We start from the raw sequence: 24128 nt of genomic DNA on the forward strand, positions 1-24128 counted from the left end.
TGACCTTAATAGAAAAGTTCCCTTTGAGTATTCAAATTGGTCAGATCTGAACACTGAACAGCTGCTATTACGAAGGGGAGGTAGAAGAAAGTACCATATCTAAACTGCAATCACTTTTGTGATAGTGGGGAAACAGAGGATCTGAATTTTCACTGCCAAGGAAGTAGCTACAATAATTTTGCTCCACGTTCTCCTTTTGAAACATTGTATGATCAACAGCTTTTCAAACTTTTAAAAAATTAAATCCAGAAAAGTGTTCCATTATAGACAAGGTGTCTGCCTTCGCTAGAAATACCTAGCACTTTCTGTGTAAATCTCTTTGAGACGGTGGTTTAGAAGGCAATTAATAAATCAATGATAATAATAATTTGTAAACAAAACATTTCCAAAAGGACCATACTGCCAATTCTCAATGTGATAATTAACTATTCTTTATTACTTATAAACAGTTTAATTAACAGCTGCAGATGTCTCTTTGTCTGAGCATCAACATGAGCAAAATAGGTTTGCTTAATTGCTGATGGCGCCTGAAGCTTCCTTTAATTATTTGTTTTAAAAAGTTATTTGTTGCTATTTAATACGGTGATGCTACAATTTACGGGCATACAGTAAATATATTCAGACCAGCAGTCTCATAACCTGACAGTATTTGGGAAGCCGGGGGGGGGGGGGGGAATGTGCCGTTTTCAAAGGTTCAGTCCACTGTCTTGATTCAAAATGGCGTCTAGCTGCATCCAAACAAACAAAAAGTTGCTCCTTCATCCCAGGAACCATCATGCAAAATTTGGCTATAATATCTTAGGCGGTGTCAAAAGCAAACAAAACCAGCTATCTAAAATACGTAGTAGATTTTAGCTTTTGCGACAAGATGATCATTTGTCTGCATATGACAAGTTCCATGGGGTAGCCATCTTGTTGGGGCAGTATAGTGTGACTGTGGCCTTTTCCTGCTCTTTGACGTACGGTAGTCGACTTGCATTATGCTACACACCCTCCTCACCACAGCCGTGTTGTGTTGGAGCCCACAAAACTTTCTAAAAATTCCAAATGACTCAACTGGCCTCAGAAAGGCTGGGGATCCCCTGCCTTAACTGATCGTGTATTTTTACCAAGGTGTTTAAAACTGAAGCACATTGCCTGAATCACACACACACAAAGTGTGCAGATGTGAATGCTGTATTTTAATTCAGTTGCATTCTCCTCGGGAGAGGCGAAAGCCAATGAAATTAACAGATATGTCTATCTGAGCTCCATTAATTTCAATGAATATACTGTGGGAAGGACATAGTTGGATAGAACCAAATGATTTTGTACTTTTTTATGTTGTACAATCATTTGGTTCAGTTTTGCGATATGTGGCAGCCCACTGGCGAAAGGTGGGAGCATAGATTCAATCAAAGTAATGATTTTGTGATGAGTCTAGTTCTCATGCATCAGATCCAAATCAAGTCACTTTGAGAGCTTTTAAAGCTGTGGCGAAGAGGGAGGTTTGTCTCTCCAAAGTCTGCGTAACACCCAGTTAGCACCGGCGAAAATCCACTCTTCCACACAATTTGTCATGGGTGCAGCCGCCCTGACCCACACTCCCCTGCTATCTGGTTCAATCATCACTCCTGCCCCTCAGGCAATGTGGCGTTTTGACGTTTGCAAAGCACAGTTCCTAAGGACATACTCTTCTTCAGGCGCAGTTATCCGACACAAGCATGTGTCAAAGAGATGTCTGTCCCACCCAAAGATGTCCACACCTGGCACACCAAAAAATATTTCCAACAAATAGCCTCCAGCCCATTTCCTCATTGCTCTTTTCTGAAGAACATAATTAACATTTCTCAACAAAGGTCAGCGCCAGACAGAAAAGGGAAGAAGCTGAAATTGTATGACCCATACGGACTTCAGAACATTGGCTCATCCAGCTGAGTAGTATGTCCACTGATATAATAAATAAATTAAATAAATAAATAAATAAATAAATAAATAAATAAATAAAAATTTATTACTTATACCCCGCCCGTCTGGCTGGGTCTCCCCAGCCACTCTGGGTGGCTCCCAACATAATATCCAAAATGCCATAAAACACTAAAAACTTCCCTAAACAGGGCTGTCTTCAGATGTCTTCTAAAAGTCAGATAGTTGTTTATTTCCTTGACATCTGATGGGAGGGCATTCCACAGGGCAGGTGCCACCACCGAGAAGGCCCTCTGCCTGGTTCCCTGTAACCTCACTTCTCGCAGGGAGGGAACCGCCAGAAGGCCCTCAGAATTGGCGTCCATCCCCAATCCTCCTCAGTGAATCACAGAACTATAGAGTTGGAAAGGACCACGAGGGTCATCTCATCCAACCCCCTGCAATGGAGGAATCTTCTTGTGACGCTGTGGACTCATTCAACAGGCAATATTGGGGTTAGGAACATAGGAATCGGAATCAAATACTGAATCAGCCCACTGGTCCACCTATCTCAGTATTGTCTACAGTGCACTAAAGAGTTTCAGGAAGAAGAAGAAGAGGAGGAGGAGGAGTTTGGATTTGATATCCCGCCTTTCACTCCCTTTAAGGAGTCTCAAAGCGGCTAACATTCTCCTTTCCCTTCCTCCCCCACAACAAACACTCTGTGAGGTGAGTGGGGCTGAGAGACTTCAGAGAAGTGTGACTGGCCCAAGGTCACCCAGCAGCTGCAGGTGGATGAGCGGAGACGCAAACCCGGTTCCCCAGATTACAAGACTTCCGCTCTTAACCACTATACCACACTGGTAGGAAGGAGTCTACCTGGAGATGCCATTGGAAGTTGGACCTGAGACTTCTGGAATGCAAAGTAGATGCTCTATCACTGAGCTACGGCCCTTCCCTTCAAATTAAACCAAGACACCAGTCCTCATGGTTCTGGAAACATGGGTCTGGCACATGGGTCTCTCCAACCCTAACTAGTAGAGATGCTCTTTGAGATTGGAGCTAGACCTTCAGCATGCAAAAGCTATAGCCCTTTCTTAAACCTTTGGGGTCAAAGATTTGACCTCTGTCTTAGTAGCAGTAAATGTTTCTTCACCTCCCCAAACGGGACCAGCAGGGCATCGCTAAGCCTAAGGTTATCCGGGGGTGGCTGTCACTCTGATTTTGTGTTATTGCTATTTTGCACCCCCTCTCTCAGAATTTGAGTCCAAAAAGTTTGGCGACTAGAGCCAAGGGGACCTGGGTTCCAAACCCACAACCGACCACAAAGCTTACTACGTAGTCACTGTCCACCAAGCCTACCTCGTGGGGCTGTTGTCGTGAGAATGAGAAGGGGGAAGGGACATGCAAGCTATTCTGAGCTGCTTGGAGGAAGCTGTGCAAGAAACATAAGACTGTTAGGAACTGGAACCGCCCCCCTCCCCTGATTTCCGGAGAATCTCAGCGTACACAGACCCACAGACCCATGCAGCAGCGACCCTAGAAATTGGGATTTTGTGGCGACATGTAAAAAAGCACAAACGCAACTAACCCCCCCCCCCGGTCCAAATAAACAAACCAACCAACAGCTCATTCCTTTGAATTCATTTTCGTTCCACCTTGCCCCTCTTTCAATTGTGTTAAAAATATATATGCAGCAGAGTTTTGAAATGCCAGGAAACAGCAGGTCAGCTAATGCCAGGGACAAGTACCTGGGGAGTTACGCTGAATGAGGGCAAGAAAAACAGATTTCCACCCTCCAAAAGCTACACCTCCATGAAAGGTGGAATAACCTTTGGATAAAAAGGGCCAGGGTTGAACAGGGTTGAAATACTTCCTGGGTGCACTCGGCCAAAATTGTTGAGGTTTTGGGGGGAACATCTTCCCCTACAATGGTACCTTGGGTTAAGTACTTAATTCGTTCTGGAGGTCCGTTCTTAACCTGAAACTGTTCTTAACCTGAAGCACCACTTTAGCTAATGGGGCCTCCCGCTGCTGCCGCACCGACACTGCACAATTTCTGTTCTCATCCTGAAGCAAAGTTCTTAACGCGAGGTAATATTTCTGGGTTAGCGGAGTCTGTAACCTGAAGCGTCTGTAACCTGAAGCGTCTGTAACCCAAGGTACCACTGTATTTGCCATATGTTCAGGATTTCCTGGGCATTTTGCCTTTTCAGCAATCCTCCCAGAAGCCAGTTCGCTAGTAAGGCAGCCCTAAGCTAATCACCAAATGGCACCTTAAACCTAGGTTATGGTCACCACAGCAGAATGTCTAGGTGCCTTTTTTGTTGTTTCAAAGACTTTATCATCATCGTCATCTTCTTCATCATTTCTATGCCACTTTATATTTTAAAGACAGGATCTCAATGCAGTTTACAGCACATTAAAATACAACAATCCAGAATAAAAGCAATTCAAGCTTCAAGGAAAATATTTCAGATCCTTCTCAAAGTGACATTTTGCTTCCCCCATATTTATTTGCTTGCTTAATTTATATAGCTTCCCCACAGCAGACGTACTCTAGGAAGCCAGTGTAGTGTAGTGGTTAGAGTGTCTGACTAGGACCCGGGAGGTCAGGGTTCAAATCCCCACTCAGTCAGGAAGCTCACTGGGTGACCTTAAGAGTCAGTCTCAGCCTCTTAACCTCCTTCACAGGGTCATTGTAGGGATTAACTGAAGAGAGGGGTGAACCATGCACTCCTTGGAGGAAAAGGTGGGATATAAATGCAAGGAATAAGCTCTTCTGCTGACCTGCTTAAGAGAGCTGGAGGGGCCAACCAGATGGAGATGTATCTCGTCAACCTGGGATCCAGGGATCTCCACGAGGTCACAACTGGACCCGCTCCACGAGGTCACAAAACGCACCTGGCTAATTTCTAACACCGGGTATACTTTACCGCCGCAGAAATTACACCAACATCCAATATAGTCATTCCAGTTTATTGTTTCCTTCCTGGTAGTATAACCTCCAAATTTCAACCATTTTAATAACAACCAAAAAAAAAAAGCATCCCACAGAACTTTTGGCCTTAGTTTACCTTTTTTTGCTCCATGCAATGTTAACATATTGATGAGCAGAAAGAAAGAAAGAATGTGTCCCGTGTGGGTTGTTTTTGTTTTTTTAAAAAATATTTTTATTAAAGTTTTCTTGGTTTACAATAATACGCACAGGGGAAAACCAACCAGGAGACGCAGTTAAGTGCTCTTCTTGTGACTCACCAGGAATGGCTTTATTTGGGGACCACCTAAAACAAAAGTCCAAATTTTCATCTCCACTTGAAACAGCCTTGCTGCACCATTCAGATATCAGCACATTTGTTTAAGGTATCTTTAAGCCGCTCTTCACCAGCTGGTCCCAGGAACAGAGCAATAAAACAGCCACTATCTATACAGAATTAAAGCACCCTTAAAAGGTCCTTAAAACACACAAGGTGAGCTGGCAGCAGGTGGCAGACAGCTTCAGATTGGGTGATTCATGCTGTTTCTTTGCTAAAGACCTGGGCGAGGAGGTATTTGTGTTCATCAGTCAGTGAAAAGTCATTGAGGTTTATGCAAGTTGCTCCTTAAATGTTTCCCACCTTTAAACTCTTACTTTCGGCTAAAGAACCACCCCTTCTTTTTTAACGATGAGGCCACATGGGAATAGCCAGGTGTCAGAGCTGCCTCCAAGTCCCAGCTCACAGAGGACCAACGCTAGGCTGTAGTTATGTACAAAAGTCTTTATTGAGATTCAGTTTCCATTTTACAGCCGCAGCGTGCAGCTCTACGTCTCGACCTTAGACCGGCGAAGTCCCGTCAGTCTCCTCCCCTTCCACACCAGTTTAAGACCCTCGCCTTGCTCCACCTCTTCCTAAGTTCCTTTCTCCTCTGGGCCCTCCTGCCCGCTAGGGTCTCATCCTTCCTGGACTCCTCTGACGCTGACCCTGATGATTCTTGCCCCTCCTTCCGGCGGGCTTTAGGACCTGGTTCCCTATCCGGGCTACCTTCTGTGCCGCTCGCCTGTACCTTTGAACTTGGCGCGCGCGCCCAGCCTGCAACTTTCCTCTTGACCGTTAACTCGCTTTCCGATGGAGGCGTGGTCAACCCTGACTCATCTTCTCTCTCCAGTGGTGCATATGTGGGCTCTGACACCTGGGACTCCTCCCCCCCACTACGCTCTGGTGGGGAAGCTGGTCCTGATTTCCAACTGCTGCTCTGGGAGTCCCCGCTGGCCCCTTGCTTCTGGGGTGTCCCCCTTGGGTCGCCCCTTGCCCTGCCCATCGGCGCCCCCTTCTGTGAATCTTCCGATTCGCTGGAGAGGCTCATGGAATCTATCGGGCTGCTGTCATATTCTCCTACGCTGCCCTCAGATTGCTCCCCCTCGCTCTCCATCTCCTCTCCTCCCTGCGCTCCCGCTGAGTCCCTGACATCCGGACTTATGTGAGAGTGCGGCAGGACACGAACCTGCCATCATCCTCTGTCTGGCTCTGTCTGGAAGATTTTGGACTGAAATTTCTCAACAACAGTTGTTTTAAATTACTTTCTTTTGATCCCAAGCGCTCAGAGAAATAAAAAAATCTTCTGTCATTTGAAAACTAGGAAGCTAAATATAAAAAATTAACACCAGGGGCTACCTTTTATGCGGTTAACAAGTATATTTTGCAAAATTACTACGGGCTTGCCTTTTTTTATCTTAAAAATCTAAACTAAAACAAGATTTCTTGGATTTGCTGAAAACCTTTTCAGCACTTCCTTCTCAAATTCCGTTTTTTCTCCCAATGCAGCGAGCATTCAATTTCAAATATTCTGATTTTTTCTACTTTTATTTAAATATTTTTATGTATTTATTTGATTTAGTGGGTGGGTGGGTGGGTGGGGGGCACGGATGGGGGAGTTGAACTTAAGTGAAAACTTAAAAACCCAGATAGATTAATGGGGCGCTTGCATCCCATGCTGGCTTCCACTTTATTTTGGGGGTAGCCGAACATCCCCAAAAAAGCTGTGCGCCCTGTGGCAGGGCAGGAAAGAGAGCATCTTAACCCGCTTCCCTGGACTGGTTTTTGTTTCGGAAACCATGCAGAATTCTTTCTTTCTTTTCCAACCACGGAACTGTGGAGATGAAAGGCTGTCTTGCGGCAATTCTCGAGTGTATGGTGCGAACATGACCTAAGTACAGTGGTACCTCGGGTTACAGACGCTTCAGGTTACAGACGCTTCAGGTTACAGACTCCGCTAACCCAGAAATAGTACCTCCGGTTAAGAACTTTGCTTCAGGATGAGAACAGAAATCGCACGATGGCGGCGTGGCAGCAGCAGGAGGCCCCATTAGCTAAAGTGGCACCTCAGATTAAGAACAGTTTCAGTTTCAGAACGAATTAAGTTCTTAACCTGAGGTACCACTTTACCATTCAGAGAAGAACCTAGGAGACCAGGTTTGCAACGCCCAGCCATGCCAATGGGTGTGTGCAGATTACGAAACAATTATTTGATACGACCCGTCCTTTCCACCATCTGGGAAGCGGCTGGCAGCCCTCCAGCTCGGCCCCAGCAGCTTCTCGCGAAAACGGTTAGGGAGGCTTTAATCCGACAGAAGAATGAATCTCACAAACACAGAGAGCGCGTCATGGAAACAGTCGAGAAGCCACAGAGTCGCTCCCCGCCCCGCACACACGCACCCCCATGTCAACTCTCTCTGAGCCACAAAGTTTATCTCTTTCATGCTGCTTTCAGAAAGTCATGCTCACTGCACTCTTTATATCAATGCCTCCCACTTGAGGGATGGGTTTCTGAAGAGGAAAATCTATTCACAGCAGGAAAAGAAAGAGTGAGGTACAGTGGTACCTCGGGTTACAGACGCTTCAGGTTACAGACTCTGCTAACCCAGAAATAATACCTCAGGTTAAGAACTTTACCTCAGGATGGGAGCAGAGATCGCATAGCTGCAGCAGGAGGCCCCATTAGCTTAAGTGGTACCTCAGGTTAAGAACAGTTTCAGGTTAAGAACAGACCTCCAGAACGAATTAAGTTCTTAACCTGAGGTACCACTGTATATATTTTGAGGGGTTAACCAGCCAAGCTGTCTCTCTTTACCCAGTTTCCCCCCTCTCTTTTCTGAACCTTTTCCGACTCTACAATATCCTATTTGAGTTGGGAAAGGTCCAGAAATGGATAATCAAAATGATTGAGGGGATGGAGCGGCTCAGCTATGAGGAAAGGTCGCAGTGTTCGGGACTTCATATGTTAGAGAAAAGGCCAGGGAGAAGTGGCACGAAAAAGGTTCGCAGAATTATGCATGGCGTGGAGAAAGCGCATAGGGAAAAGTTCCCCCTGCAAGAACTCATGGGCATCCCATGAAGCTGAATGTGGGAAGATTCAGGACAGGTAAAAGAAAGCCCTTCTTCACGCAGCGGCCAGTTGAACTATGGAACTCACTCCTCCAGGAGTCAGGGATGACCACCAACCTAGATGGTTTTAAAAGAGAATGGACACATCCTCTTCCCTCCTCATTCCATTTTCCTTTCGTGCCATGCCTTCTTAGATCAGCCCAAGGGTAGGGACCACACTGTATTTTGTTGAGATGTGAGCCTTGGGAGCCTTTCCAGGTGAAAAGTGGGGTATAAATGCTTTGCATCAGTTAAAATTGTGGGCCGGGATGTATCAGGATTCAAGAGTGACAAGATAGAGGGCGTTGAAGGCTATGCAGCTTGGGCAAAATCAGAGGCCAAAGAATCATAGAACTGGAAGGGGCATCAAGGGGCATCTAGTCCAACCCCCAGCAATGCAGGAATCGCAAAATAATCCCTGGCAGATGGCCATCTAACCTCTGCTTAAAAACCTCCCACAAGGAGAGTCTGCTGTCGAACAGCTCTTGCGTTCAGGAAGTTCTTTCTAATGTCATATTAACCACTTTGAGCATCTTACTGATCAAAGAGCAGGGTGAAGACATTTTCTGATTTATTTTCAAAGGGAGTAACAGAACCTCAGCCCCCAGGAGAAGAGACTGCTCTTGCGTTTGAATCCCGCTTGCGGGTTTCCCAGAAGAGGCATCTGGTCGGCCACTGTGAGAACAGGACGCTGGATGACTAGATGGGTCACTGGCCTGATCCAGCAAGCTCTTCTCATGTTCAAGCATGAGCAACAGCCCATTGTACATCTCCAAACGAAGCTCGGGGCACAACTCCCCTCTATCCAAATTCCCGTGTTTATAGCTGCACTGCTGCCGCCAGCCCAATAGGCTTTAAAAAGTGAAAGCAAATCTTTCCCCAATTCAAAATTCAGAGCTTGCTTAAATTAAATTATCAAGCACCCAAGGCATTTTGAATGTAACCTGGATTTCCCCAGAGGAAAAAGGGATTGGGAGAAGGGAGTGGGGCAGGCTGAATGTTTATGAATCAGACGGTTTTAAGTGTGTGCATCGGGGGCTGGAAGGTGGGCGATGTGCCGAAGAACAGAAAGTTGAGCTGGATGAGTCAGGAAGTTGTTTAAATTTTTAAAAAAGCATTTCTCTTTTCTCTCCCAATGCCATATCAGAAAGCTAAATACCTGAATAGAAAGAGGGCACCTGTGTCATTTATTGTTGTTATAAGGCCAGGAAAGTTCCGTGCGCTTGTCCTCTCATGGGAGAAAAAGAAGTCAGAGAGGGGAGAGGGCCAACTTGCCTTACCCTCCCCACCACCGCCCTCCCCACTACTTGATCTCCTTCGTAAAAAACACCAGAGGACTGTTCACACATCTGCCGCAGAGCCTCGGGTTTGGCTCCCAGAAGGCGAAACGAGATGCAAAAGCAGAAGAAAATCTGGAAAGTCTACAAACTAATTTGCTAAGGTCTGCCTTGTCCCTCCCAGCACATTTTACGGATCAAGCTGTTCTGAAGCTTAGCTGGCACTTAATAATAATAATAAAAAAAGCATAATGGAAGCAGGAAGCCGGTGTGTGTGTGTGTGCAGAACACACACACGGTTATGCAACAAGCAAACAATTTCTTCCTAGCAACCATTTATCACTTTTTAAAAAGAAAAAGGAGAGATTAACAAATCTACACATTGCAGATCTGACTGTGAACTCGCCAGATCCTTCAAAACAAAGCTGTCTTCCTCCAAATACTGGGGAAAGAGCCTCTATTCCACAGCTCAAATGCGCACACCCCCAGCATCCATATCCATCCCTGGAGGCTCTTCCCTGGGTGCCACCCATCAAAAGCCCTGCAAAACAGCCTCGTCAAGTGCTTTTGCTTGGCTGGGAAGAGTTCCTGAAATGTGATCATGCCTTTGTCTTCCCTACATGGAGGTGTGTGCGCGTGTGTGTGTGTGTGTGTGTGTGTGTGCGTGCGCAGAAGGCTCTGAACTTTCCTATGACTGGAATGTGACCTACTGTATATTGCTCCACCCACTTTTACCTCTGGCCCCGCCCACCAATGACAAGGAGGGCTCCCCGGGAGATCCCTTCCAGCCCCACCACTGTATTCTTCTAGTGTTATGAGTTTGTGGGTGCCAGACCACGATAAATCCCTGGATCCAGTAAGCGGTGGAATTTAATCAAGGCTTGAGGTGTTAAACTGGGTGCCAGACATCTTATCCTTGGAACCTGCAAGTGTTAGAAGCTAACCAAGTCAGGTGTTCAGGTAATCACCTAGTTTGATGGGCCATGAAGAAAGCAAGAGAGAGGGGTCTCTATATGAGATGGAAAAAGGACATAAGCCTGAGTTTAATAATAATAATAATTAATAAATTTTATTTATATCCCGCCCTCCCCAGCCGAAGCCGGGCTCAGGGCGGCTAACAACAATAAAACAGTACAAAAGTACAGCACAAACAACACTCTAAAATCATTCATTATAAAATTAATTATTAGTTTAGAATTGAAAGTGTCTGCAATGTGACCTAGAAGCAAAGCTGAGGCTGGAAAGCCAGAGAGGCAGAGCCCAATGTCTGATTTCTGGCTATAAGAGAAACAAGACCTTTTGGGGTTGTTAATGCTACAAACCTCTCCATCTCAGGCTCAGGTTGCATGTTGTTGTTGTTGTTGTTAAGTCGTTTAGTTGTGTCCGACTCTTCGTGACCTCATGGACCAGAGCACGCCGGGCACTCCTGTCTTCCACTGCCTCCCACAGTTTGGTCAAACTCATGTTAGTAGCTTCAAGAACACTGTCCAACCTTCTCATCCCTCTGTCGTCCCCTTCTCCTTGTGCCCTCAATCTTTCCCAACATCAGGGTCTTTTCCAGGGAGTCTTCTCTTCTCATGAGGTGGCCAAAGTATTAGAGCAGGCATAGGCAAACTCAGCCCTCCAGATGTTTTGGGACTACGACTCCCATCATCCCTAGCTAACAGGACCAGTGGTCAGGGATGATGGGAATTGTAGTCCCAAAACATCTGGAGGGCTGAGTTTGCCTATGCCTGTATTGGAGCCTCAGCTTCAGGTTGCATAGATGTGTCAATAAACCATAAATCCTAAAGACGCTACAGTCTCCGCTGTGCCTCATTCCCAAAAGGAAACGTGAACCCCAGGTCAATGCCTGGAATCTCGCACTGCTCCAAGACTGGGGTGGGCAGGAGACTCTACGTCCCATGAACACGGAAGCAAGAGCAAATGCGAGAAAACGAAGCGAGGAATGTTCGCTTGCATTTTCCCCACTTCGAGAAACCCAAATGAAGGAGCTGTTTTAAAAGGGGGGCAAACCCTTGGGACACCTCCAAGCGACTCAATGGGGGCAAAGGCGGATTTAGGAGAGCACAACCGGCGTGGCTACACTGAGGGCGGAGCTTTGGGATCACATGTGCCACAGCTATAAGGTAGAATGGAAAGTGAGAGACAAGTAGGTGCCAATTTTTGGTGCTGCACAGGGTGCCACTGAAATTAGAGACCCCCCACACCCCAAGGTCCGCCACTGATAGGCATGAGCCACCACGGGGTGGGAAACAGAACCACTGGCATCACCCCAGTAAAAGAAAACTGGGAACGGCAGCCGGAAATGGGATTACGACTCAAGTTTTTGTCCTAAGCGCAGGAAAGTAGATGGAGCCCATGGATTCAACATTCACTCGTGGAGAAGCAGCATCTTACAGAAGAGAAGTATATCATGAGAGCTGCCCCTCCTATTTGGGACATGGAGATGCAAAAGCACCCCACAAACCGGCCCCACAAAGACATCTATTCCCTGGAATAACAAAGCACCAGCATATCTATCTGCCCCCCAGGGCAGAATTTATTATTTATCCCTTTCCTCCCTCATAACTGCCTTGAAATGCAGGCAGTTTCTTTACTCAGGAAGGTGCCTTAAGGCCCCTGTCACCGTGCACATTTAAAGCACCATGTAGCAACTTTCAAGAGTTGTGGCTTTCCCCCAAAGAACCTGGGAACTGTAGTTTCTTAAAGGTAAATACAACTGAGCAGTATTTACATTTTGTGAAATGAAATTTAAAAAGAAGGGTGCTGAAAGCTGTTAGGAGGCCCTCATTCCCCTAAAATCAGTGTTAGAAACTGGGATAGAAGAGCTAGCAGCCAAATGGCTCCTGGGACCTGGTTGTGGGTGCCAAAACAGATTGTCTAGTTGTCATGTGGCAACAATTTTCATTTATTATTTTGAGAAGCATGAACTAACACACAATTCACATAAGTGACACATTTTTAGCAGAAATTATTAATACATGTTTAATTTGGTGTTTCCAATAAAAATAATGGTACCATACTTCAGTTTTCAAAACACTCTACTATTTATTGTTAAACTCCTTAACATGTTGCCTATCCTTAACATATACTTTGAGGCTTCGAAGCACATACATTATTTCAGTAATCCTTGACTGTCAACCAGGCGCAAAAAAAGAGCACCCAGACTTTTTGAGGTGCTCGCAAATGGAGAATTTTTAGGTGCAAAATGTGCCTGGCGCCCTGCTGATTTCAAAACGCTACCTAAAATGCTACAAAGTTTGGGCTTGCGCAGGGTATCATATTATGAAAGATTACCATCGACAAGCATATGTATATGTGTATATATATATATATATATATATATGTATATATAATTGAAAATTTCGATATATATTTTTTATACTGCTCTTCCAACTGAAAATCCAGAACACTGCCCACTATAATTAAAACAATCAACACAAGTTAATTCACAACCTCATTTAAGAAAAAAAGTCAAAACATGCTCACACACTGAGGGGGTGCATTTCAGCTATTTTTTGAGGGGGACAGAAGTGGAGACTTATTGGTGGTGGCTCTGCACGAGGTAGCTGTGGCAGCCATTTTTTCTTTCAGAACTCCACTGGGAACAACGCTTTGTCCCCTCTCAGTGAACTTTTGTGGTGGGGGTGGCTACTAGGCACCTCACAAAAACAAAACCGCCAACAGAGTTTCCAAAGAAAATCTTAGCTGGCAGGTTGGAGACTCATCCAAAGACTTTGGGCCAAAGTAGCATTTGAACCCAGGACTCTGCAGTCCTAACCCGAAACCACATTTCAATGAATACCTTTAAAAACAGTTGCTTTGTAGATGGGAGCTTGGTTGTTCATTTGTGGAAAAGGTCACATCCCTCTTTTTAAGCACCCGTAAGATTACGAAGAGGGCCAATTTCTCACAACAATGTGGGTTTTTTTGTTTCTGATGGGAGAAACCGCCACCAACTGGACTGTCTCCAAAGAAGCTGCCTCCAAAAAGCGTAGGAATGATTCACTTTAATTTGGCTGCGCTCGATCTCTGAACGCCTTCCAGGATGCAGCAAGCTACAACCTCCTTTTAATTATAGAATTACAAATAAATACCATTCCCAAGAAACAGCGTTCCGTTAATTTATAAATGGGCTCTGCTCTGACGGCAAAATCATCCATCATAAACAAGCCGTTCTGCACATTGTCAGATGGAAAAGGAGCAAATCGTCAAGGGAAGCCTACCTGGCCATTGTGGCCTCAGTCCAGCTTATGACCAAACACAGTGGTACCTCAGGTTACAAACACCTCGGGTTACAAACACTTTGGGTTACAGACTCTGCTAACCCAGAAGTAGTACCTTGGGTTAAGAACTTTACCTCAGGATGAGAACAGAAATCACACGGCAGCAGCAGGAGGCTCCATTAGCTAAAGTGGTACCTCAGGTTAAGAACGGTTTCAGGTTAAAAACGGACCTCCGGAACAAATTAAGTTCATAACCAGAGGTACCACTGTGCCACTAAAAGGCTGCACCATATCCTTAAAGCACTCATCATGGCTTCCCCACAAGGAATTCTGGGAGTTGTAGTTTGTACAGGGTGCACACGTGATGCCAGAGGCATGCGCTAAACACCGTGCATGTCACAGATGTGTACTGCGGCGTTGAGCCCCTCCACTCTGGGGCCCAAGATGGCACCTCTGTACCCTGGCAGTGACAGCTTACTTCAACACTGGTGATGGGATGAGACCTCTGGCCACAACCCACAGGCAACAGGCTTGGACAGGGCAGGTGTTGCGGCACACACAGCTCTCTCCTCTGACATCTTGCTGCCACTGCTCACCTCACCGCTGCCCGAAGCATCTTCCTGACTCTGCCTAATTGTAGGGCCAGCTCCTTACTTGCATTTCTTTTAAAAAATATATATGTTCTTACGTTAACTGACAGCCTAACCTACCTCACAGGGTTGTTGTGATGCTAAAATGGGAAGGAAAATAACCATGCATGCCACCTTGAGCTCCGTGGAGGAAAAGCAGGACAAAACCACGTTAAAGAAATAAAAAGTATATTTGCAACAAGTTCAGTGATTATTTGGGGGCACATATTCTAATTGTTGTGCTTTTGAATTATGCTGCTGGAGGAGACTCTTGAGAGTCCCATAGACTGATCAAACCTATCCATTCTTAAGGAAATCAGCCCTGAGTGCTCACTGGAAGGACAGATCCTAAAGCTGAGACTCTAATACCTCATGAGAAGAGAAGACTCCCTGGAAAAGACCCTGATGTTGGGAAAGATGGAGGGCACAAGGAGAAGGGGACAACAGAGGACGAGATGGTTGGACAGTGTTCAGCATGAGTTTGACCAAACTGCGAGAGGCAGTGGAAGACAGGAGTGCCTGGCGTGCTCTGGTCCATGGGGTCACGAAGAGTCGGACACGACTAAACGACTAAACAACAACAACAACAATTCTAATTGTTACAGTCATAACCCACCTTCCCTCCAAGAGCAGAGGCAGAATTAGGGGAGCACGGCCGATTTGCATTCTAGCATTGTACAGGGCACCGCTGAAATGTGAAAGCCCAAAGTCCACCACTGCCAAGGGCCTCAAGATGGTGTACATAGTTCTCCTGCTCAAAACAGCGCTGTGAGGTAGGCTAGTCAGAGAGGCTGTGGCTTTCCTATGAGCTTCGTGACTGAGTGAGGACACTGGTCTCCCAGGCCCTATACGTTAACAGCTATACCACACTGCCTCTGAAGACTATTGGTCCATCAAGCTCAGTGCTGTCAACACTGGCTGGCAGCAGCTTTCCAGCGTTTCCAATGGGTTTCCCCAGTCCTTCCTGACTAATACCAGGGATTGAACCTGGACCTTTCACATGCAAAGCAGATGCTCTTCCCCATTTCTCTACACGGGCAAGAAGGGTTTCCAATTTCAATTTCATCTAGCCACCCAACAAAACGCAGCAGCTTTTCTTCCAGGGGTTGCCAGCCCTGGTGACTTCCAGATGTTGGTGGCTCCCAGCTCCCTCAGCCCCAGCCAGCATGGTCACTGGTCAGTGATGGAGCGTAGCAACATCTGGTGGGGTGCGGGTTCTCCACCCCTGATTTAATAAAATGAAATGTGCTGTGATAAACCAAAGGCTCAATTGAACGCCGAAGATTTGTAGGGTCTCGGCGGTCTCCATCTATACCCACAGAGCTGTAGCTCAGTGGTAGATGAGTGGTAGACCTTTGCATGCAGAAGGACCTGAGATGAATCCCCTGTGTTTCCTGGTAGGACTGGGAATGTCCCTTGTCTGAAGAGAGCCAACACTCCAACTCAGTTCAAGGCAGCTTCCGATACTGTTGGCTAGGAAGTTTAGAGTGCATTCGCCTTGCAGATCACCTTGTGCTCAGTCCCTCCTGATTTCCTGTGGAACGGCCAAGAGCACCTGTAGTAGAAGATCCCTGATCCTGAAGGGCTGGTTAACTTGCACCCAGCCCGATCCTATGCATGCTTGCTCAGAACTAGGACTCGCAAAGTCCAGCAGCACCTGGTAAGAGATCACCAGATGGCAGCCGCTGATCACCTTCAACCTCCAAAGCCATCCCTCGAGTCTGTAAAGAAGCCAGAGGTGGGTGCGAGTTCAGGATCTGCCAAGCTGGTCAGTGGAAAGACGCCTTTCGGTGCACAAGCTGGCTGGAGAGGTCTTCCCCAACAGTGTTTGAAAATAGCCAGGCGCCAGGCTCGTCGTGACTGGCGCAGGTCCAATTGTGACCACCTAGAGATCTCTGGATGCTTGCTTGGTGACTGACATCTCCACCTGGCTGGCCCCTCCAGTTTTCTTAAGCAGGTAAGAGCTTACTTACTGCATATATATCCCATATATTTTCTTTAAAATATAAAGCAGTAAAGAAATGAAATGAAAAAGAATAATTACAATAACAATCTCCACTGGGAGAGGGGGAATGGCGCCTAGACATACCATTGTGGCCACCATAAGCTATGTTTAAGGTGCGTTTTAGCAGTTAACTCATGGGTAGGCAAACTAAGGCCCGGGGGCCGGATTTGGCCCAATCACCTTCTCAGTCCGGCCTGCGGACGGTCCGGGAATCAGCGTGTTTTTACATGAGTAGAATGTGTCCTTTTATTTAAAATGCATCTCTGGGTTATTTGTGGGGCCTGCCTGGTGTTTTTACATGAGTAGAATGTGTCCTTTTATTTCAAATGCATCTCTGGGTTATTTGTGGGGCATAGGAATTTGTTCATTTCCCCCCTCCCAAAAAAATAGTCCAGCCCACCACAAGGTCTGAGGGACACTGGACCGGCCCCCTGCTGAAAAAGTTTGCTGACCCCTGGGTTAACTTATATATCTGAGTTTCTAACACTGTTCCTTGACACCCAAAGGGTCAACTCAGGCTTGAAAGAACAGGTTGCAGTGTGTGCCTCTAGGTATGGGGTGCCCACAACAATTTTTCTGGTTTGCAAGTGTGCCCCTGGGTGCAGGAAAGTTGACAGTGCCTGATCAAAGCCATTCAGCAGTCGGCCCAAGACATTTTGCAGCCCGAAGCACATGTTAAAATAGTGCTCCCGCTTGGGCAGCTGAGTCTTAACGCTGAAGACAAATTAGCATCCTCTATGGCACCCAAGGACAGAAGGCTAGCAAAGAGAAGGCTGCATAGCATGCCCAGCTGAGTTCCGTCTCAGTATCTGCCACCCGAGGCAGCTGCCTCACTCCATGCAACACTAGGGCTGGCCATGCCCTCCAAATTTACAAGAACGGAGATTCCAACTAAACATCAGGAAGAACTTTCTGCCGGCGAGAGCCGTTCTATAATGGAACGGTTCACCTCGGAAGGTGGCAGACTCTCCTTCATTGGAGGTTTTTAAAAGTAGAGCTTGGACGGCCATCAGTCATGGATACTTTAGTCGTGATTCCTGCATTGAAGGGGGTTGGACTAAATGACTCTTGGGTTCCCTTCCAACCCAACAATTCTATAATTCAGAGAGCATTGCAAGAAAGGGCTTTGCTGCAGAACTACAGCAGGCTCCCCTCCGTTCTACCCACCGACAATAAGTAGCCTTTAAAAGAACACACACAGAGAGACAAATATGCATCCTCTAAAAATAGGCTGCGCAGATGATCACAAATTGCTTCTGAAACTCAATTTAGTTTTACAAAGTTTTTTTAAAAAAATTAATTGCCTTTTTTAAAAAAACACCCAACAACCTGGCACAACCCATCCTCCAACTTTTGCCATTTTCCAACACACACACTTCATTTCAGCTTCATCAAAGCTATTTGCATATGCAAATATTGGTTGGGCTGCATAAGGACTTTCCAATGAGCTTTCTTCTAATCAGATAAATATTGACTCAGGTGTGGTTGTGTTCTGAGGCTCAGTGTCAAGTTCCACCTTTCTTTGTGTAGGGATAACCAAATCTTATTGTCTCGGGGGAAAGGTGGCACCCGCAGGAAACAAAGGTCACAGGTCTCTTATCCCTGAGCATCATAAAATCGTAAGGTTGGAAGGGAACCGATGGTCATCTAGTCCAACCCCCTGCAATGCTGGAATCTTTTTGCCCAACATGGGGCTCGAACCCACAACCATGAGATTAAGAGTCTCATGCTCTTACCATCTGAGCTATCTGCAGCAGAGGTGAGGAACAATACAATAGCGAACATACCATACAATACAATAGTGAACATACAATGGCGAACATTCCATCCAAGTAAAATACTCGAGTTGCTAGTTCAGGACCCTGAGATTTCACGGCTCAGACCTGAGACCCAGGGGCAGCCCCTGTCGATCTCACAGGAGGCAAGCTCCAGTGATGTCATTAAGCATGACTGAGCCCTGGAGATGGAGGTTAATTGGGATTGGAGAGGAAGGGGAGGAGGAGGGACTCCACCCACAAGAATCGATGCAATAATTTGCAGCTGGCTCCTGCCAGGCTGAAGCCTGCAAGCTGCATGTACAGTCTTAATAATAAGAATAATAAATCTTATGGAACTCTCGCCCACCTGAAAGGCAAGCCATCCCCTGTCACTATCTTCCCACCTTCGTGGGCCAGGTCTGGCAGATGGACAGGACACCAGCCATTCACCTGACACAATTAAGGTATCAGATGACTGACAGGTGGGTGGTCCTGCTCACCTGCCAACATTGGCCTGCAAGGTTTGGGAGGGATGATAATCATCTGTCCTGGGTTAGAGGGAGTGGCTACCAAAGAACATAGTAGCCCAGTGGGCCTTATTTCCAAGTCAGTCGTTCCCCTCTAGATGCTTTGGACTACAACTCCCATCATCCTCTCTGGCAACTGGCCACTCTGGCCGGGAGATGAGAGTCCAGCACAGGCATCCCCAAACTTGGCCCTCCAGCTGTTTTGGGACTACAATTCCCATCATCCCAGTGGTCAGGGGTGATGGGAATTGTAGTCCCAAAACAGCTGGGGGGGCGAGTTTGGGGATGCCTGGTCCAGCAACATCTAAGAGCACCAGCCTGACGGCAAGAACCATCTAGAGCAGTGTTTCTCCAAACATGGGTCTCTAGCTGTTTTTTGGACTACAACTCCCATTATCCCTAGCTAACAAGACCAGTTGTCACGAATGATGGGAGTTGTAGTCCAACAACCTCTGGGGAACCAGGGTTAAGAAAGGCTGATCTAGAGCACCATGGCTCCCTCTAGAGTGGTCAATACTGTGAGACGTGGGGTGACAGCCTGAATCAGTACACTCCCTGACCCACGCCACCTCTGCCAACCCTGGCTCCTGCACACTCCACCCTGAATATTCATTGTACGAATGGAGAGCTGGTGTAGCACAGTGGTTAGAGTGTCGGACAATGACCTGGGAGACCTGGGTTCAAATCCCCACTCAGCCATGAAGCTCACTGGCTAACCCTGGGCCAGGCTGTACCTCTCAGCCTAACCTACCTCACAGGGTTGTTGTGAGGATTAAATGAGGAAGAGGAGGACCATGTGCTCTGCCTTGTGCTCCTTGAAGAAATGGGTGGGATATAAATGCAATAAATAAATAAAGGATATCCCATCTTTCTTCCAAGAAGATCATGGTCCCCAACATGGTTCTTCCCTGCCTTCATTTAATCCCCACAACCCCCTGTGAGGTAGGTTAGACGGAGAGGTGGTGCTTGGCCCGAAGGTCACCCAGTGAGCTTCATAGCTGAGTCAGGGTTTGAACGCTCGTCTCCCAGGTCCTGGGAACCCTCAGGGTTCTTTTCAATTTTACAGTTCTGTGCTGGAATGTTGGAAGGGTCAAGGCTCTGTGGCAGCACATCTGCTTTTCATGCCTAAAGTCCCAATTTCAATTCCTTCCAGCAGCTCCAAGCAGGGATGAGAAGACTACTACCTACACAAAACCCTAGGGAGCTGCTGCCAGTCAGTGTAGGGAACACCCAGCTAGATGGGTTCAGGCAAACACATTGTAAGAGACCAAGGGTACTGATCCGGTACAGAAAGCAGCTTGCTAATGTTCTTGTCTTTACTCTGCCTGTGACCCAAATCCCCCTCCAGAAGCCTCTTTCAGGTCACCTGCACCCCAAAATTCACCCACACTATTCACCAACTTACAGACACATCAACCCCCAGCCAAGTCGCAACACAGAGCAGTTCCCCAAAGACCTAGGTCACCACCCCCTCAGATGCTCAGAACTGCATCCTTTCCAGTAGTCAAACCAGGTGTTCTGCCCTCCGCAAATCCAGGTGTCCGCTCCCTGCTCTCCCTTCCCTGGCCCAGGCCTGACCAGATTCACAATCGCAGCTCCAAGCACTTCTCATGGCTAGATGACCTTTGGGACATCTTCCAGCTCCACGATTCTATGATTCACCTTCCAGGTAACTCCTAAGCAAAGCAGTCTTCCAGGGCCTGCCCAGGGCCCAGCCAGTTCTTCCTTGACTGGGCAGCCAGACCACCATGGTCCATAACCAATGGCCGATGCAAGCCTTGCCTTTCATGCCCAAATAATCTCTGACCCGCCACCCTGCCACAGTCTCCAAACCTAACCTCAATTTATCCTCTGAAGCAACATTTTTAAAAAATAAACAAATCAGTTGCTCCTCTTCCCCCTCCAAGCATAAAAGCTGCCACTTCGGAGCTCTCTCAATGGAGCTTCCAGGGTCCAGGGCATTCCGGCTGTAAATGTAAGATTACTAGGGGCAAATACAAAGGGGAGCAAAAGGCTGCTTTTGCAGACATCCCGGAAGCCTTGTGCCGACTTCTACGGAAGCAGGCTGCTCAGCTAAATGGAACCTGTGGTTTGATCTAGCAGCAGGGCTCCTCTTTGAGTGCTTATTTTAAAACTGATCAGACAAAAGTCCTGAGAGGAGGGAGCCAATTAATGGCTGTCCGTTGCGGCATCTCAATGGAACTAGCATGATTAGGGGCAGTCTATCTCTGAAAGCAAGGGCAGAGGCTTCTTGCCTTCATAGTGCTGCTCTCGGGCACCTATAAGGAGTGGCTGCGGTTCTTGGCGTTTGCACTTTTCTCTCTGTCTCTCTCTGCCCAGTCACCTTTGGCTTCAGGATCCTACCACCCACAGCCCAAACTGGATGGCACTCCCATGCCCCACAGAGCCACCCTATCCAGCCCCACGTAAACCCCACAGGACACCCAACCATTCAAAGTACCTCCCTTATCCCAGATCACACACCCTGTATATAAACTCTCTGTTTAGGTGGGCCCCTTTCAAGGTAGCCCGCTATGTGGAAAACAAAGGGTTGCACCCAAACAGCATAAGAGCCAACTCCCAGCGGATGAGGTACCTTTGCCACCCAACATAATATTTGAGGCAACTGGGGCCCTCAAAGTCAATGGACATTGTCATTCAAATGGTGTGCATATGCCACATCATGAGATGATTATGCAGGGCGGGGTTTACCTGCCCCCCCCCATATTTTATTCAAGTTGGCATCCCTGCAACCAAGAGCAGACCCATAGAAATCTGTAGGACCCATCCATTCAAAGCACTCTTACACCACAGTCAGTCATGCCTCCCCTGCCCCAAGGATCCTGGGAACTATAGTTGAAGGATGCTGCCATTCTCAGCACTCTTAAAAACTACAGTTCCCATGATTCTTTTTTTGGGGAGGGGGCGAGCCATGCCCGGTGCAGAGCGCTTTGACTGCATGGCATGGCTGCGACCTGAAGCCATAGGTTTCAATGGGTCTACTCTGAGTAGGGCTAACCCTGGCTCCAACCCCCAAACCCGTCCTGATGACATCGCCGTTCTGAAAGCCAGCATGGATGGCATCGCGGTTCCCCGGCGGTAGGGAGCGAGGCGGCTTCGGCTCCAGCAGGACTCACCGTTGGCGCCGTACTTCTCCCGGTTCCGCCGCACCTGCTCCGCGCTCAGCCCGCAGCTTTCGCGCACGCCGAAGCGCCGCAGAACCTCCTCGGCCGTCGAGCTGTGCGCGCTCTCCATGACGCGCGGCTGGAGCGCTCCGGCACCCGCTCGCCTCGCCTGGCTGTGCGCTCCGGCGGCGCCCGCCCGATCCCTTGAACGCTGCCCGGTTCCCGGACCGGCTCCGGAGGAGGAGGAGGAAGCCTGATCCGGCTGGACGACGATGAAAAGCGGAAAGCCGCCCGCAGGTTCCCACCTACTCCAAAGCCAAATCGTCAACCCGGATTGTAATAATAATAATAAAATTAAATTTAAAAAACCCGGGGCGTTTTTTCTCTCTGCAAGTCCCTCGGTCTCAGCCTCCCGCGATCTGGCAGGAAGGGACTCCTCCGAGCCGAGCCCAGCCGGGCACCTTCCGCTTGGCCCCGCGAGCAGCCCTCTCCGCTTGCGCGCTCACAGCCGCCGCTCCCGTCCGCAGAGCCTGCCCGGGCGTTCCGCTACTGCCGCTGCCATGCCGCGCCTTGCAAAGTTACTTTCTCTCCACTCGGGTTTCCCTGAGCCAGGCCCCGCCCTCTGCCTCCAGCGCCCGGCCTCGCCTTCCCCCAGGATCGCTCGCCTCGATCACCTGCGATCGCTCGCCCTTTTTGTACGATTTTTTTGGGGGGAAGTGTTATTATTGTGATTCTTTAAGCCTCGCTGCTGAGCGCGCGGCGGCTCCTCCCTCTCCCTCCTCCAGCCTTCCCCATTCACAAGCTACCTGCCGCCTCCCGATTGGTTCCGGCACACCCTTGATACCTTCCTGCCCTTCTGCCATTGGCTATGAGAGGCGTTCCGATTTGCATAGCATTTCTCTCTTTTCCCCCAGCCGGGGGAGGGCGCTTTTCCGACCCGCCCACTTGTGCCTTTTAAGGGGTTTTTTTAAAAAAGGAATTCCCATCGCTGCAGCGATTGGGGGCGGGGCACAGCTGCACCTGTTGGATTTCTGCCTGCCATACACCTGCTGTTAACAGTCCCGCGCCGAAAGCTCTTGCTGCCTGAAACAGAGAAGAAATCTAGTACCCACGGAATGAGAACTAGATCCTCTCTCTGTGTGTAAAATTAATTCATAAAGGCACTTCAAAATCACGGGGATAGGGACTTTTCAGTCTTCATTTTAACTAAGTAAACACACATTATTATTTTTTTCAAATAAAGCAATGTCATGAAACATGTATTTTAATATTAAATGATTGCAATTTCAAGAAACTTGACATTTAAATTTTAATTTAAAATGTTCAGATATGGGGGGAGGGGGCACGTTCCAAAAGCCCTCTCAGCATCAATCTCTGGAAGAAAGCAGATGACAGCAGGCCAGGTGTCATACAGGGCATACCAATCCCATTCAGAACTATGTTTACTTCTGCATTAACTGTCTCTGTGAATGACATATTGCTTGTGTGTCATTCGCTATAAGAGGGGCTGGGCTCTGCAGGCCAGATCCTTACCTAGCACCACCCCTAGGGGCCAGCTTTGACAGGTAGGTGGGTGGGACAACTCACCTGCCAATCACCTGATGCCGCCAATAATTGACAGGCAGGCTGTCCTGCCCACCTTTTGCTCCATTCTCTTATGGAAAACGCCTTAGTAGGAAAAGTGTTTTCAGATTTCCATTTGGCAGGGCAGTTCTACAACCAATACATTTTTTTTAATCTTCCATTTGTTAGCTGACACCACCATCAGTCTGAATACCAAACGTTCCTCAAATGCACTGTTCACCAGCAGGTCTCAAAGTGGGTAACAACACTTTAAAATTCTCCACTAAAAACATATTAAGGAAAGTAATAAACGTAATCATCAGAATTTTTTCATTAAAAAATTATCATAGGAGCCTTCTGAGAAGGTATAACGACTCAATTTAACCTTAATCAGGATTCAACATGCACCATAACTTTTCATTTTTAAAAACCTGGTCACAATGACCATTTTACTGAATTGTACTGTTGGTAGAGACCAGCCACATTTCTGATTGTGATTCATTTACTGGCTGCTACATTTGTGTTGGCCCCATGCAATAAGCCTCCTGCCTTGCCAGTGGCTACAAAATGGTTTATGAAGTTTTCAGAGTCAGCTGAAATGAAAAGGGAGACAAATTAACAGGCAGTGTGTCCACCCAAGAAACAATCACTCAGCCTCCTGTCTCCAAATGACAGAGAAATGTTCTCCTTTTCTGATATACTGTAACACACAGTGTAAGACATGGCAAAAT

General features: G+C 47.4%; 1 protein-coding gene across 2 annotated transcripts in view; it reads right to left on the reverse strand.

Moving 5' to 3' along the window:
• ATP2A3 (ATPase sarcoplasmic/endoplasmic reticulum Ca2+ transporting 3) overlaps positions 1 to 22613 on the reverse strand; it is an 88132-nt gene extending 65519 nt beyond the window's left edge. The window contains exon 1 of one of the 2 annotated variants that reach the window (XM_079955493.1): positions 21847 to 22613. In XM_079955493.1, coding sequence (XP_079811619.1) covers positions 21847 to 21964 — 118 coding nt within the window. In that variant the 5' untranslated portion in view covers positions 21965 to 22613. The remainder of the gene's footprint in view (positions 1 to 21846) is intronic. The other variant, XM_079955494.1, reaches the window with a different exon arrangement.
• Between the last annotated feature and the right edge of the window lie 1515 nt (positions 22614 to 24128).

This window comes from Podarcis cretensis, assembly GCF_951804945.1.
Source record: "Podarcis cretensis genome assembly, chromosome: 15".
Lineage (NCBI taxonomy): Eukaryota > Metazoa > Chordata > Lepidosauria > Squamata > Lacertidae > Podarcis > Podarcis cretensis.